We start from the raw sequence: 12,997 nt of genomic DNA, 5'->3' as shown, positions 1-12,997 counted from the left end.
AGAGAGAAGCATCTGCCAGCCATGTCCCCTCCCCCTCCAATCCAAAGACGCTCTGTAGTCTGGAAGAGTTGCGGGAGCGAAGCCCAACAGCACATGAGAGAAGCGGGAGGTGTGGGCACAGAGAAGAGAAGAGGGAAACAGGCCTGGAATTAAGGCTAAAATTTACCATGACTACCTGCCAGCTATGGTCTCTGCCCACACCTGGCTATTAGGTTCTTTAGAGCAGTGGGAAACACAGAATGCAAACCGAATAACTAAATCAGAGGGGTAATTCTGATCCCACAGCCAGTGGAGGAAGAGAAGGAGAAGCAAAGTTACTTTCCTCAGGGGAATCGCTGCTCTGAGATGCTCCCCTCTATCATCTGCACCATCAGCAGCCCCATGGAAACTCAATGACTTGCACTAAGAAATATACGAGAGGCTCAGACCCCAGCCAGAATTACTCACTCGGCCTGATGTGTGCTCATTGTTACAGATTTTCTGGCCCTACTCCTTCCCTCTATGAGATTCCCTGCCTCCTCCTTTCACTGGGTCCTCTGCTTGCTATGTTTCTCTCATTTATTAGCAGAACATTTTAAAGAGAAGGCTGGATTAGGAAGCCTAGGGGAGCTATCACTTCTAATTATGGTTTCTGAAAACACAGCTTGGAGGCTGGCATGCCTCTCCCAGAGTCCAAAAGTTGAGCTACACAGGAGCCTTCCCACAGGCTCTTTCTAACACATCCATCTTCCCCAGGCCCCAATATGTTTTCTGGGCTACGGGGATATCTGTATGTGTGGGGGGAGGCCGGGGTGGTGGTGGTAGTTTAATGATCCACAATAGGAACAATTCTCCATTGACTTGAGAAGGATGGACAAGATGAGACCTACTAAGTCTTTGTGGCTTGAGTATTCTTTGCAGGGAGGTTACAGAGGATGCAGGAGCTCTATGGGAAGGAGTAACTCTGTACCATCATGCTCCTTCCCCACCCCAGAGCCACCAAACCAAGCAAGATGGGCCTCTTGCTCTAAGTCAGCCTTGGCATGCTGGGAGGGGGGTGCTTGGGAGGGGGAACCACATGGTGCTTGGGAGAGGGAACCACACTTAGCAAAGAAGTTCACACCAGCTGGTTACTCCACCACTGTTTCAGGGAGGATGCAGAAGAGAATCTAGGCCTACACACAGCAACGGAGTCTGCTCAGTCACTGCTGGAAATTTGGGCAGAGGCTACCTCGCCTTAGGACCTCATGGCCCTGATCCTGGGGTCTGATTTTTAGAGTTCCTGATCCTGAGCCTCTCCCTTGCCAGCTCCCACTGAACTCAACTGGTTGCTACTCTCAACTGGCAATACAGATACACAGCACTTCAGAAAAACCAAGCCCTTAACGCTGACCCACTCTGAAAGGTAGGGAATGCGTCCACCACCAGCATGTTTCATGACGGGAAGATCATAATACTGAGCAGACCATTGCCCAGTGCCTCCTCTCACATACAGTGAAAACTGATCTCATCCACTTGCCTCACCTTCCTTTCCCATCCCATCCATCACAGGATCCCAAGCAGGATTAGTCTTGTTTTCAAACCCTCACAGACCTGGTTTCCCTCTCTGCTCCTTCCCCTTCCTGCTCCTTCCATTCTTCAAGTACATGTGCTCCCAAACTGGAGGGCGTGCCCCCCGAGGGGGCGTGAAGAAATTCCAGGGGGGGGGGGCACAAGGCGACCCAGCCCTCCCCCACATCAAGTTTTGCTGCCCTGCTCAGTTCCTTTTTTTTCCCCCTCAATAGGTTTTTTTTTGGGGGGGGAGGGGGGTTTTTCAAAAATCAGAAAGGGGGGGCATGATGCTGAAAAGTTCGGGAACCATTGTTCTAGTAGAAGCCTTTCCACCATCTTCCCTCTGCACCTTCTACAGGCTTGAAAAGCTCTATTGATCCTTCTGCTCCATTACCATTCCTGAACATTTCAACTAACAAATGAAAAATCTCTTTCCCTTTGCCTCTGATTTCTCCTCCCAATTTACTGTGTAATTCTTCAAAGTGTCATAGGATCTGAGGTGTACCAAATAAAGTCATATTACTGTGCTGTTGCAGCGCCATGGCTTCCTGACCAGAGTATAGATAAACAGGTTTCTAAGGAACACACTAGCCAAACTATGCTAGTGGCCCCAGCAGCACACTCAGCCAAACTTAGTAGTTTAGCCTGATTTGCCACAACTAAGCTTGAACACAGTGGTGAAACTCAAATCCAACTCATGCACGCAAAGGTTCTTCCAGGACTTCCTTCTATTAAATGTTGTACTGTTTCAGACCGTCTTTTATTCAGGAGTCAGGCCCTCATCCATATTCCTTAGTTAGACAAAACCTCTGGAGATGTTCAAGGGTTCAGCGTAACTTAGGAACGTCAGTTAAAACAGTCAGATCCAACCTACTCTAAAAATTTGATAGGAGCAAAGGAAGATAGTATAGAAACCAGGCTTGGTTGTAATTGTCATGTTGAGGAAGAGCTCTACCATGGCTTTCAGACACACACACACACATCTCTCTCCCCACCAGACAAGGAGTCTATGCCTGAATCCTGCCAACAACTGGATTTATGCAGGGGCATGAACAATGCAGGTTTGAATCTCACTAAACAGGGCACAACTGCCCTGCCAGCATCTCTGCCCCTACAAACAAATGGCTGAGTGTCTTTGCTTTGCCTCCGTTGTGACTCTGCCCAGGCTGCACTCGTGTGGGTGACAAATAGTCTGGCTCCATTCTTTTGGGATTACGTATTTAAATAACCAATGAGAACTGGCAGCTAATGCACCCGGTGGCCAGCAGCAGGACTCAGTGCACCTTTGCCCTTTAGCCCCTTGCACTGTACTCTGCAGTCTAGCCTTCTTTTTTGCTACGGTTGGCTTATTTTACCCACAATCCTGGAGAGCTGATTCCCACTCTGAGCAGAGGGGGAACTTTTATGTGCTCTGATCTGTAGCCTATCGCCTGGAGCTTCCCTTCGAGGTCTTCATGTAGTTATTTCAACCCCTGATGCCTATAATTAAGTGAACACTTCCTTATGTTACTGAAGAGGCAAAGGAAAAATTGACTGCAGGGAATTTTCATCCATCCTGATTTATGCTCCCTAGGCATGGGTTCATTTATACAGTATTAACGAGGAATTGTCTAAGTGGGCAGACGGAGGGGAAAGAATTAGCTAATAGAGCCTGGCATTCACACAGCCACATGCAGACAGACACCTGGGGTAATATGGGGTGGGGGGGGCAGGGGAGGCAGAAGGGAGATGTTTTTCTCTTTGTGAAAGCCAAGATATAAGTGGCTAGAGCCAGGCAATGCTCAGGCAAATGACATGCTAACTACTGCCAGATCTGACAGTGGACCTCAATTCTGAGCTCCCACCACTCCCAGAGCTCTGCCAGCATACCTTAACACAATCTGCAGCAATGTTTCAGTCCTGGGGTCTCAAGCCACAGTTCCAGCGATGTACCTTGTTCCTGACCTTCAGCCTCCCATTCTGTTCCAGTCCTGAGGTTACCCTTCTGCACCTCATTCCTGTCCTGCTTCACTCCCAGTTATTCCAGAGCTGAACCTCTGCTCATCTGGGACTTCCAATCATGAAAAACTATGCGCTAATTTTGCAATGCAATTCACTGCAGAGTCCTCATCATCACTCTTGACCTCTACTCTAGGTGAGAATCCAGGTCCCCAAAGGCAACTGGCTACCAAGTTCACCCACTGACACCCATCTCTGCATCTCCCCCGTTGTTAGTATAATGCAGTCCAACTCCTGTAGCTCCCAGACTTCATTTAACAACACTTCCCAAGTGCCTCTCCTCTATGTAAATAACATAGCTTTAAAAGAGTACAGGCAGTCCCCGGGTTACGTACAAGATAGGGACTGAAGGTTTGTTCTTAAGTTGAATTTGTATGTAAGTCGGAACTGGTACATATTGTAGGGGAAACTCTAGCCAAACATTTCTCCAGAGTTCAGTTTTATTCTCCCACACCTCACTTCCCTCAGTCCTTTATTCTGAAGCTGAGGTGTCTGCTGAGAAAAGCCGCTCCGCATCTCCCTTGTCTGCTGGGTCGGGCGCTAGCTTTGCGTCTCCCTGGTCTGCTAGGGGGAAAAGCAGCTAGTGCGGGGTTGCCTCACCCCGTTTGTAAGTAGGGATCCGATGTAAGTCGGATCCATGTAACCCGGGGACTGCCTGTACTTGCAAAGTTAGCATTGGTGGAAGTGGCTGGCTTTGTAGCCCAAGAGCCAGCTTCTATCCATAGACCAGATGCAGCTTGGGAAGCCACAGTGCAAACTTCTCCCATACGTACTGTCCGCCTCTATGTGCCTCCCCACCTCACTTTCTAAGGATGAGGGTGACACTGTCCTCCATCCTCATTCACTGCTGGGTCCTCTGCAGAGATGCACAACAGCCCGCTGTGGTGGCTTTCTGTGCTGTTGGGAGCTTCTCACTAGAAGATGGTTTGAGCCATGATCCTATAACTGCTGGATGGCCCCAGTGAGAAGTGGGATAGACACCGAGTCCCTCCTCCTCTTCCCTATCCTCCTAGCAAAGACACTCCTTGGTGGCGCTGAAACCACATTTGGTTTCTGAGTTTCCCACCACACCATATCACCTCACTCAGGAGTCCCTCTTTCCCCATTTTGCCCCTGCTCTCAGATCACCGATTTGGGATGGGGACAAAAGGCTACATAACTATGAGTAGGCTTCCATAAACGGGGGCGGGGGAGGGTGGCATAGTCAACCACCCAGCAAAATTTGCCCTTTAATGTCTACCCCACAACAGAGTTCTGTTGATTTCAGATGCCAAGAATACCAGGGATACCCCTGAATCACACTCACTGCACAATGCACATGGAGCTGTATTGGCAAACCCGAGTGTCAGCATACCGAGGTAAACTGCTGAAGCAGAAATCAGAGCTGCAGAAGAACTGTTAGGTTGCAGCCTGTCTATACCTCCCTTCACACAGCACTGGAAGGTTCTTTACGGCACATTCTTATATGACTGGTGCAGCTTGGTTTGAAATGTATCACGCAATGGCATGTCCACCCTCTTGAAGAAACCACACATATTTGCAGCTGGAACACAACTGATGATTCAGCGCAATGGTGAGAGTTAGTACTAGGCTAGATCCCTAAATAGGCTCTTTGATCCTTCTTTTCCTACATCTTCTCACCTCCTTATTATTTAAAAATATTATTATTTATTTTATGGTAGTGCCAAGAGACCTCAAACAGGAGTCTCATTGTGCTAGGTGCTGCACACAAACAAGCAAGAGATAGTCCCTTCCCAAAGCCATTACAATTGATATCCCCCCATCAACTGTTTTATCCTTGACTGACATCACGACGTGGGATATTACTAACCCCACAGCACATCCTCTAGCGCAAGCAAGTGACCTTTATATGAAACTGGCCCTTCATTATGCTCAGGAAGAGAAAAGAGTAGCCTCCTTGCTCCCAGATCCAGCATAAGATGCTTTCAAACTTCCTGCTATCAAATGATTTACCAAATGAGAAAGAAGGCTTACACTTCCAATGTTCCATTTCAAAGTTCTCTTTTCACAGCAATACCCCAAAATTCAAACTAATTTAAAGGGCAAAATTCTCTTTCCCAGAGTGGTTTAAGAGAGGTGCCTTGTCTGAAAACATCTCCAAGCAGATTATGTAAAAATAGCAGCACAGACCTCATAACTAGTCTAATTATAATTACTTCTGTGCTTAATCGGCTTTATTAATGTCCCACTCTTTCTCCAGATTTCAAGATTAGGATCTTTGGGCTAGTGGACTTTGTTTCTATTTAGGTCTCCTCTTCCTTTTTTGGGGGGGGGGGGGTTAACTTCACAGTGATTGGTAAAGTTGAAAAGACCATAAATAAAGATGAATTTTGTGCCACACCAAATAGTGGCATCTCTGTAGCACCCTTGGGGAAAAGAACAGCATGCAGGAATCCCAGCTCAAGATGGCATGCAGAAAGCATGCTACATTCAGAGCTATTTCTATCCTCTCCATAATAACAGCCCTGTTTACTTCAATTGGACATGTGCTTAGTGTAGCAGACACCTTCCCTGCCCAAAGACATTTTTAGCAAGCTTTACACAGTCATCTTCCTAAAAAATAAACTTTTAGAACACACAAGTAGCTAATTATTCCCCACTCAAAATCCCTGCACAGCATAAAAACGGGTTTCATGGAGGGGCATGCACTCTTAATAAAATCAAATGAAGAAAAACGTCTAAAGTATTTGAAATACTATGCACAACCTTATGCCACTAAAAATAAAAAACTTCTGAATAATTTAGGGAGGGGAGAAGCTTCCCAGCAAAGATCTCAAAGCTGTATAAAAGTAAAGAGCACACTGCAGTGAATATTTAGCAGGATAACCCAAACTCTAAGGAGAGCTACAGAAGAGGGAGTTACTCATTAAAAACAAGCCATGTCCCCTCCTGGGGAACCACCTAGGTTGTTGTTGGTGTAGAACAGGCAGAGCACATGGGTTTTGGCTTCCTTGCTCCCCCATCTGCTTACAGTCACACCCAGCAAGTTATTGTTTTGTTTAATCATTAAAATAACGGGGCGGGGGGGGGGTAGGGGGAGAAGGTCCCATTTCCTTCACCAGGTGCTGAGGACCAGAGCCAATATGGTCCCTGCGTTCTATTCCCCCCCCCCCCCCCGACTTTGTTCCTTAGTGATGGAGAAGTCCCGTTTAGTCCATGCCACTGGTCCCCAGACAGGATCAACCCCTCTAGTTTGTTCCCGGGGCTTTGTCCAAGCTGCTTTAACTTAGCAACTCTTCTGCAGCTGACAGAGCGCTGCTGCTATTGTATCCGCTTCTTCCCCGGGTTCATTAACACTCCCACAAGCAAATCGTTTTAAATCCAAAACAACAAAGGCACTCACCCCAGGCCAGCAGCACCGCCGGGGCCTGGTGCAGCCGCAGCTTCATGGTGCGAGCAGCTGCACTTCTTCACTTGGCCCTGGATTCTGCAACTGCCCCCGGGGCTCTGCCCCTCCTGGACACAGTGACCACCTCTCTCCCAGGCAGCTCAGCCTCCGACTGCATCTCCCCACCAGCAGCAGTCGGGCTGCCACTTTCCCCCGACCACCTCCTCCCTGCGGGCTCCACTTGCTACTGTCAGGCTCCCCAGGCTTGGGGATGGGAGGGGGGCGGGGGGCTGATGCTCAATGATCGATCAGTGCACAAAGGGAGCCAGCCCAAAGCTGGGTAAGAGCAGCAGCCTCAGCATCCGCCCTGAGGAGCGCAGCCCAGAGCGGAGGCTTGCATCACACCAGGCAAATCTCTCCAGCCGGCGGCGTGCATCCTCCTTTCCCTGGGCAAGGGGGGAGTGTGCCGAGATGCTGCGTCCGCCTGGCTCCTACTGCCCCGCTGGACCCCGCTCTGCACAGGGGCAGAGCCAGGAGCTCTGTCTCCTGCAGCCGCGAAGGGCAAACCTCCACCCCAGCTCCATGGCTGCCGCGGCGGCCGCTCAGGATGCCCCAGGTTCGCAAGATGTGGAATTAGAACTATTGCATCGCCTGCGTTGCGCAGGGGCTGCATTCCGGCCACTGCTCGGGATCAGCTTCCCCTGGGTCCTAGGGGCCGTCTACGCCAGTGCCTTGTGGAGGGCGCTCTCTAGTGCCCAGCTTGTGGGCCAGGCTCCATGGGAGGCAGGAGCTCCGGCTGGGAGAGTTTACCCTCCCTCTCTGCTTGTGTGCGCTACAATGAGACGCTCTATGGCAGAAGCACCCCCAGCCCAGCCCACCACTAAGAAGCTGCTGCCTGCTGGGGAAAGCATCTAGCCATTTGTGCGCACAAAAGGCTCTCTTTCTGGGGGAAGGGAACTGCTATTAACAGCATAGGGCAGAGCTACAAATATCATTATCTAGTTTTTACAGAGCGCTGTTCACCAGCCAAAGGTACAAAAGCTGCACACTCCAGAGGTGAGGATTTGAGAGCCATCCCGACACAGGATGCTAGCTGCAGAAAAACCATCAGACCTGGACCCAGCTCTGCACAGAAGCAGAACCAGTGCAAATTTTCCAAAAGAGACTTTCCTCCACTGAAACAATGGCCTGTCTTCAAAGCAGACACTATTCCCTTCCCCACCCCTTCCCACCCAAGAAAGAAGCAGATGTAGATAATATCAAGCCAGCATTTTTCATTTTTCACGTGGAAACTCTTAGATGTTTTTGTTTACTTACAATTCAAGGAACATTACCAGCCAGCCACTGTTTAGATAAAAATGTCTAGAGGAGACATGGCAAAAAGTGTCACTAAGGGCAAGACCCATTATGTATCCTGCAAACAGAAAGCAAGTCAACATTTTTTTCTTGTATTTTTCCAACTAGCTCTGCTTAACAATTGAAGAGCTTTTGAATCAGCGGGCCTACTTTGCCCTCCCAAAACACAGCTACTCCAGTTATCTTTTCCCACTATTCTGACACCTCCCTCATCTTATCCTATTCCTTACACACCCTGCCTGTTTTCCAGCCTGACACCTTTAACTCCTTATCATAAGAATGGCCACACTGGGTCAGACTAATGGTCCATCTAGCCCAGTATCCTGTCTTATGACGGTGACCAATAACAGATGCCCAGAGGGAATGAACAGAACAGGTAATCATCAAGTGATCCATCCCGTCACCCATTTCCAATCCTGACAAACAGAGGCTAAGAAACCATCCATGCCCATCCTAATAACCATTGATGGACCTATACTCCATGAAATTATCTAGCTTCTTTTTTAACCCTGTTAAAGTCCTCAAGCTGATTGTGCATTGTATGAAGAAATACTTCCTTTTGTTTGTTTTAAACCTGACTCCTATTAATTTCATTTGGTGATCTGTAGTTCTTGTGTTATGGGAAGGTGTAAAATTTTGTTCCTTATTTACTTTTTCCTCACCAGTCATGATTTTATAGACCTCTCTCATATCCCTCTGGAGTCATCTCTTTTTCAGACTGAAAAGTCTCAGTTTTATTAATTTCTCCTGATATGGCAGCTGTTTGTTGCCCTTTTCTAAATCTTTTCTGTTTCCAATATATCTTTATTTGAGATGAGGTGACCAAATCTGCACACAGTATTCAAGATGTGGATGTACCATGGATTTATATTGAGACACTATGATATTTTCTGTCTTATTATGCACCCCTTTTTTAAGTATTCTCAACAGTCTGTTCGCTTTTTTAACTGACACTGCATATTGAGTGGCTGTTTTCAGAGAATTATCCACAGTGACTCCAATATCTCTCTCTTGAGTGGTAACAGCTAATTTAGACCCCATCATTTTATACATATGGTTAGGATTATGTTTTCCAGTATGCATTACTTTGCATTTATCAGCATTGATTTTCATCTGTCATTTAGTTGTCCATTTACCCAGTTTTGTGAGATCCTTTTGAAGCTTTTCAAAGTCTGCTTTGGTCTTAACTATCATCTGCAAATGTTGCCATCTCACTGTTTACCCCTTTCTCCACATCATTTATGAATATGTTGAATATGATTGGTCCTAGTACAGACCCCTACTGGATATCACTAGTTACCTCTGCATGCTGAAAACTGACCATTTACTTCTATCCTTTGTTTCCTGTCTTTTAGCCAGTTGCCAATTCATGAGAGGACCTTCCCTCTTACCCCATGAGAGCTTACTTTACTTCAGAGCCTTTGCTGAGGACCTTGACAAAGGCTTTTTGGAAATTAAGTATACTATAGCCACTTGATCCCCTTGTTAACATGCTTGTTGACTCCTGCCTCTGGACAGGCTGAAAATAACCCCTTCCTTTGTCATTTGTGTGTAGCTCCAGAACAGCGCAGCAGAGAGACAGCATAATGGGTAAAACATGTTTTAAATAAGACGAATGTAATGATTGCCACTTATTAACTTAGGTCAGCCAGGCCAATCTGGGGGAAAAGAACGGTCAGCAGTGGGCAAACTCAGAATCCCATTATAGCATACAGAGCGTAAATCTAGTAGCTGACCCTTCTGATGCATACAACCTTAGGTCAGGTTTACACAACTGGAGAAAATCTACCTTAAGATAGGCCACTCCAGATATGAGAATAGAATATATGGAGTCAACATACCTTAGGTCGAATTTCTGTGGTGTCCCCCTTGCGGAAACTCTCCCACCAACTTCCCTTACTCCTTGCAAGTCGCTACCCAATGGAGGACAAGGGCACCATGAACAGTCAATTTAGCAGGTTCTTACTAGAGCCGCTAAATCAAACCCTGGGAGATTGATTTCTGGAATGTCAATCTCGGGGTAAGTGAAGACAAGCCCTTAGACAAGCGTGGTTAACTGAACTTTGCTCGAAGATGATTTAGACAATGCTACAAGTGAAGGCTTATATTATTTCTTATTTGATCTTCAGCTTCCCAGGTGGCTCTAACATTCTATTAATGGATAGCTGTAATGAAAGTAGTTTTGTGATTTAACTATAGTGTTGTGGTCTAATATGATTTTTTTTATGGCAAAGTAAACTTCTCCCGCCAGCTCTTAATACATTTAAAAATCAGAAGCGCAGTGGGGAAGACCCAGCACAAGCTGGGCCAGCTGATTCCCTGATCATGCCACTGGCTCTTAATACATTTAAAAGGCAGAGCTGCAGCGGGGTTAGCTCCCAGGGTCAGGAGCTAATCCCGATGTGGCTCCCGCACTTATTGACTAGTCGATGGAAAATCCATTAACAAGCCGATTAGTTAAATTAACCTCTATGTAACATCCCTAACTACAAGGTCACCTTTTTTCCCTGTGGAGGATTTCCCTTTTGTCCGGCACTAAGCCCTTCTTTGAAGGAAAGAGTTAATTTTGCGCTGTGGCACCATGCACAAGTTTATTTGAGCAGGTCTCTTTCCAAAGAGATTTAGATAAGCTTGTTTTGCTGATTTAGCTTTTTTAAAGCTGGGGTACTGTGAAACATTTTGTGACTTGTACTAAGCAGGGGCAGGTACTGGTTCTATTCTTACATCACTGTGGAAGCGAGGTTTGCATTTACTTCCCACATGGATGCAGCTTCCACATTTCCTGCAGCTTATATGGAGGAGACATGTAAGAACACAAACTCTTTGAGATAAGTGGCTCAGAAAATGTTAAGGCCAGAAAGGACAATTAGGTCATGAGGCTGCTCTCCCTACGTAGCACAGCGCAGAGAATTTCAGCCCTTTACCCTGTATTTTGAACCACCGGTGCCTGGCTTCCTCTAGGACAGAAAAATGACATTTGGAGCTTCAGTACAAGAGACAAAGTGTGTCAACTGGAGTTACAGTGGGAAAGAACTACTGCTGATTCACTGTAGCCTTTGGGAAACTCCAAGGGATGGGGAATCAACTTCTGGCCAACCATAACCCGTTTGCTGTGAAAAATTTTGAATTATTGTCAATCCAGAGCCAGTGTGGACCAAGCTTACACTTACATTGCATTAGGGCTGTAGATGAGAATGCTGGATTTGTTATCTGTCTCAGCAATGTCTACTATCCAGCACACTATTAGCATCAGGAGAGGCTGTGTGGTGGTGCTTTGAAGCCGGGGTGAAAGCAGAAGCTAGCATTCAACTGCTAATTCTTTCTACTACAAATGTTAGCACTGTGCCATATAGAGAGCTCACAAGAGAGACATTGAGGTGATGTTGGTTTTATGGAGCTATTTACAATACTTCTTCACTTACAAAATGAACTGGTTACTTACACCCATCTGCTCACCCAGACCAAGGAAACATTCTCTGTGGCTAGAGTCAAGTTCATCCAGGTCACTCCTCCCTTGGCTGGATACTTGTGTATCATTCTCTAAGCTGGGCTGAGGATAGCTAGCTGATTTGTAAAGAGCAGGTAGGTGCACCATTCTCCCCTGCAGGAGAGTGAGTTTGCACACCATGGATCACACCATGGGCTCAGCCTGTACTGGATCAGTCTGGGCAACTCACCCCTTTTCAAAGTCACACTGGAGGCCCTTCCAAAGCCAGCCTGACTCAGCATTCACACGCAGCTAAAGGGGACTTGGCAGATTGCAGTGACACAACCGGATCCCTGTCTTTCTTAGAAGGCAGTATTAAAGTAATTCTGTATTTCCCAGCTCTCTGTGGATTCAAGTACAAATCCAAACAGGGCAGCAGTCTCTCCTCTTCCTCACTACTCAGCGGACCTTCACTTCACACCTGGGGTTGCATGTAACGTTTTAACCCTTAGCCCATGGAACAGAGAACCTAAACTTGGCTACCCCAGGGACTTTCAGGGAAGCCTATTAGGCAGGATAGCAGCTCCCAAGGAAGCATGCAGTAGAAAATACTCTGCTCCACTCTGGACTTTACAGCACCATCCTTGCTGCATTCTGCTGATAGATGCTTCCCAGCAAGGTAGCTTATGAGTAAAGCAGCATGGGTTTTCACCCACTGCATCATCCCAGCTCAGACCAACCAGCTCATGTTCTTGAAGGCCTAAGCTCACTCCAAGGAGCTTGGGGCTGCTTGCCAGTCTTGAGAGGAGGAATATGCAGTCAGGCCCATGTTAGGGAGGAGAGTCAGAATGGCACAGGAACTGAAGGGGAACCCCACTCCTCTGCCCTCCCTTCTGTATTGATACTACTGCAGCCTGGATACTTCCCAAAGGGAGGTAAATGTGTATGCCTGGCTTGTGGTCATCTTCCACACCAGTGACCCTCACTGTCAGCTGGAGCAAGGACCACAGGTTCCAGGGTTGTCCTGCACAGCTGGGATGGACCCTGCCACCGGGAGTGGAGCCAAGTAGCTACCTCTAAGAGCTCATGGTGCATAGTGTAGGGGATAGGGCTAGCAGCATCTCAAACTGAAAGTCTCTGCCCTCTGCCAGTGGAGACATCTCTTGTCCTTAGTGACAGAGAGGACGGAATGGCTGGAAGCAGACGAGGAATTCCCCACTGCTCTCCCAGACCATTTGTCCCCACACCTCAGGCAATAGCAGGGGAGGTGTTAATAGCGCAGTATGCTGAAAATGAGAACACGCTTCAGCTGCTAGTGGGAAGCTGTTTACGCTAAA

General features: G+C 47.3%; 1 protein-coding gene across 3 annotated transcripts in view; it reads right to left on the bottom strand.

Moving 5' to 3' along the window:
* Positions 1-7,536, bottom strand: part of PODXL2 (podocalyxin like 2) — a 54,505-nt gene extending 46,969 nt beyond the window's left edge. For 2 of the 3 annotated variants that reach the window (XM_075938799.1, XM_075938798.1), the window contains exon 1: positions 6,893-7,536. In XM_075938799.1, coding sequence (XP_075794914.1) covers positions 6,893-6,938 — 46 coding nt within the window. In that variant the 5' untranslated portion in view covers positions 6,939-7,536. The remainder of the gene's footprint in view (positions 1-6,892) is intronic. The other variant, XM_075938797.1, reaches the window with a different exon arrangement.
* Positions 7,537-12,997: the final 5,461 nt, after the last annotated feature.

The sequence above is a fragment of the Pelodiscus sinensis genome, chromosome 11 (assembly GCF_049634645.1).
Source record: "Pelodiscus sinensis isolate JC-2024 chromosome 11, ASM4963464v1, whole genome shotgun sequence".
Classification (NCBI taxonomy): Eukaryota; Metazoa; Chordata; order Testudines; family Trionychidae; genus Pelodiscus; species Pelodiscus sinensis.
The sequence above is the reverse complement of the archived record's forward strand: the minus strand, read 5'-3'. Positions and strand labels throughout refer to the sequence as shown.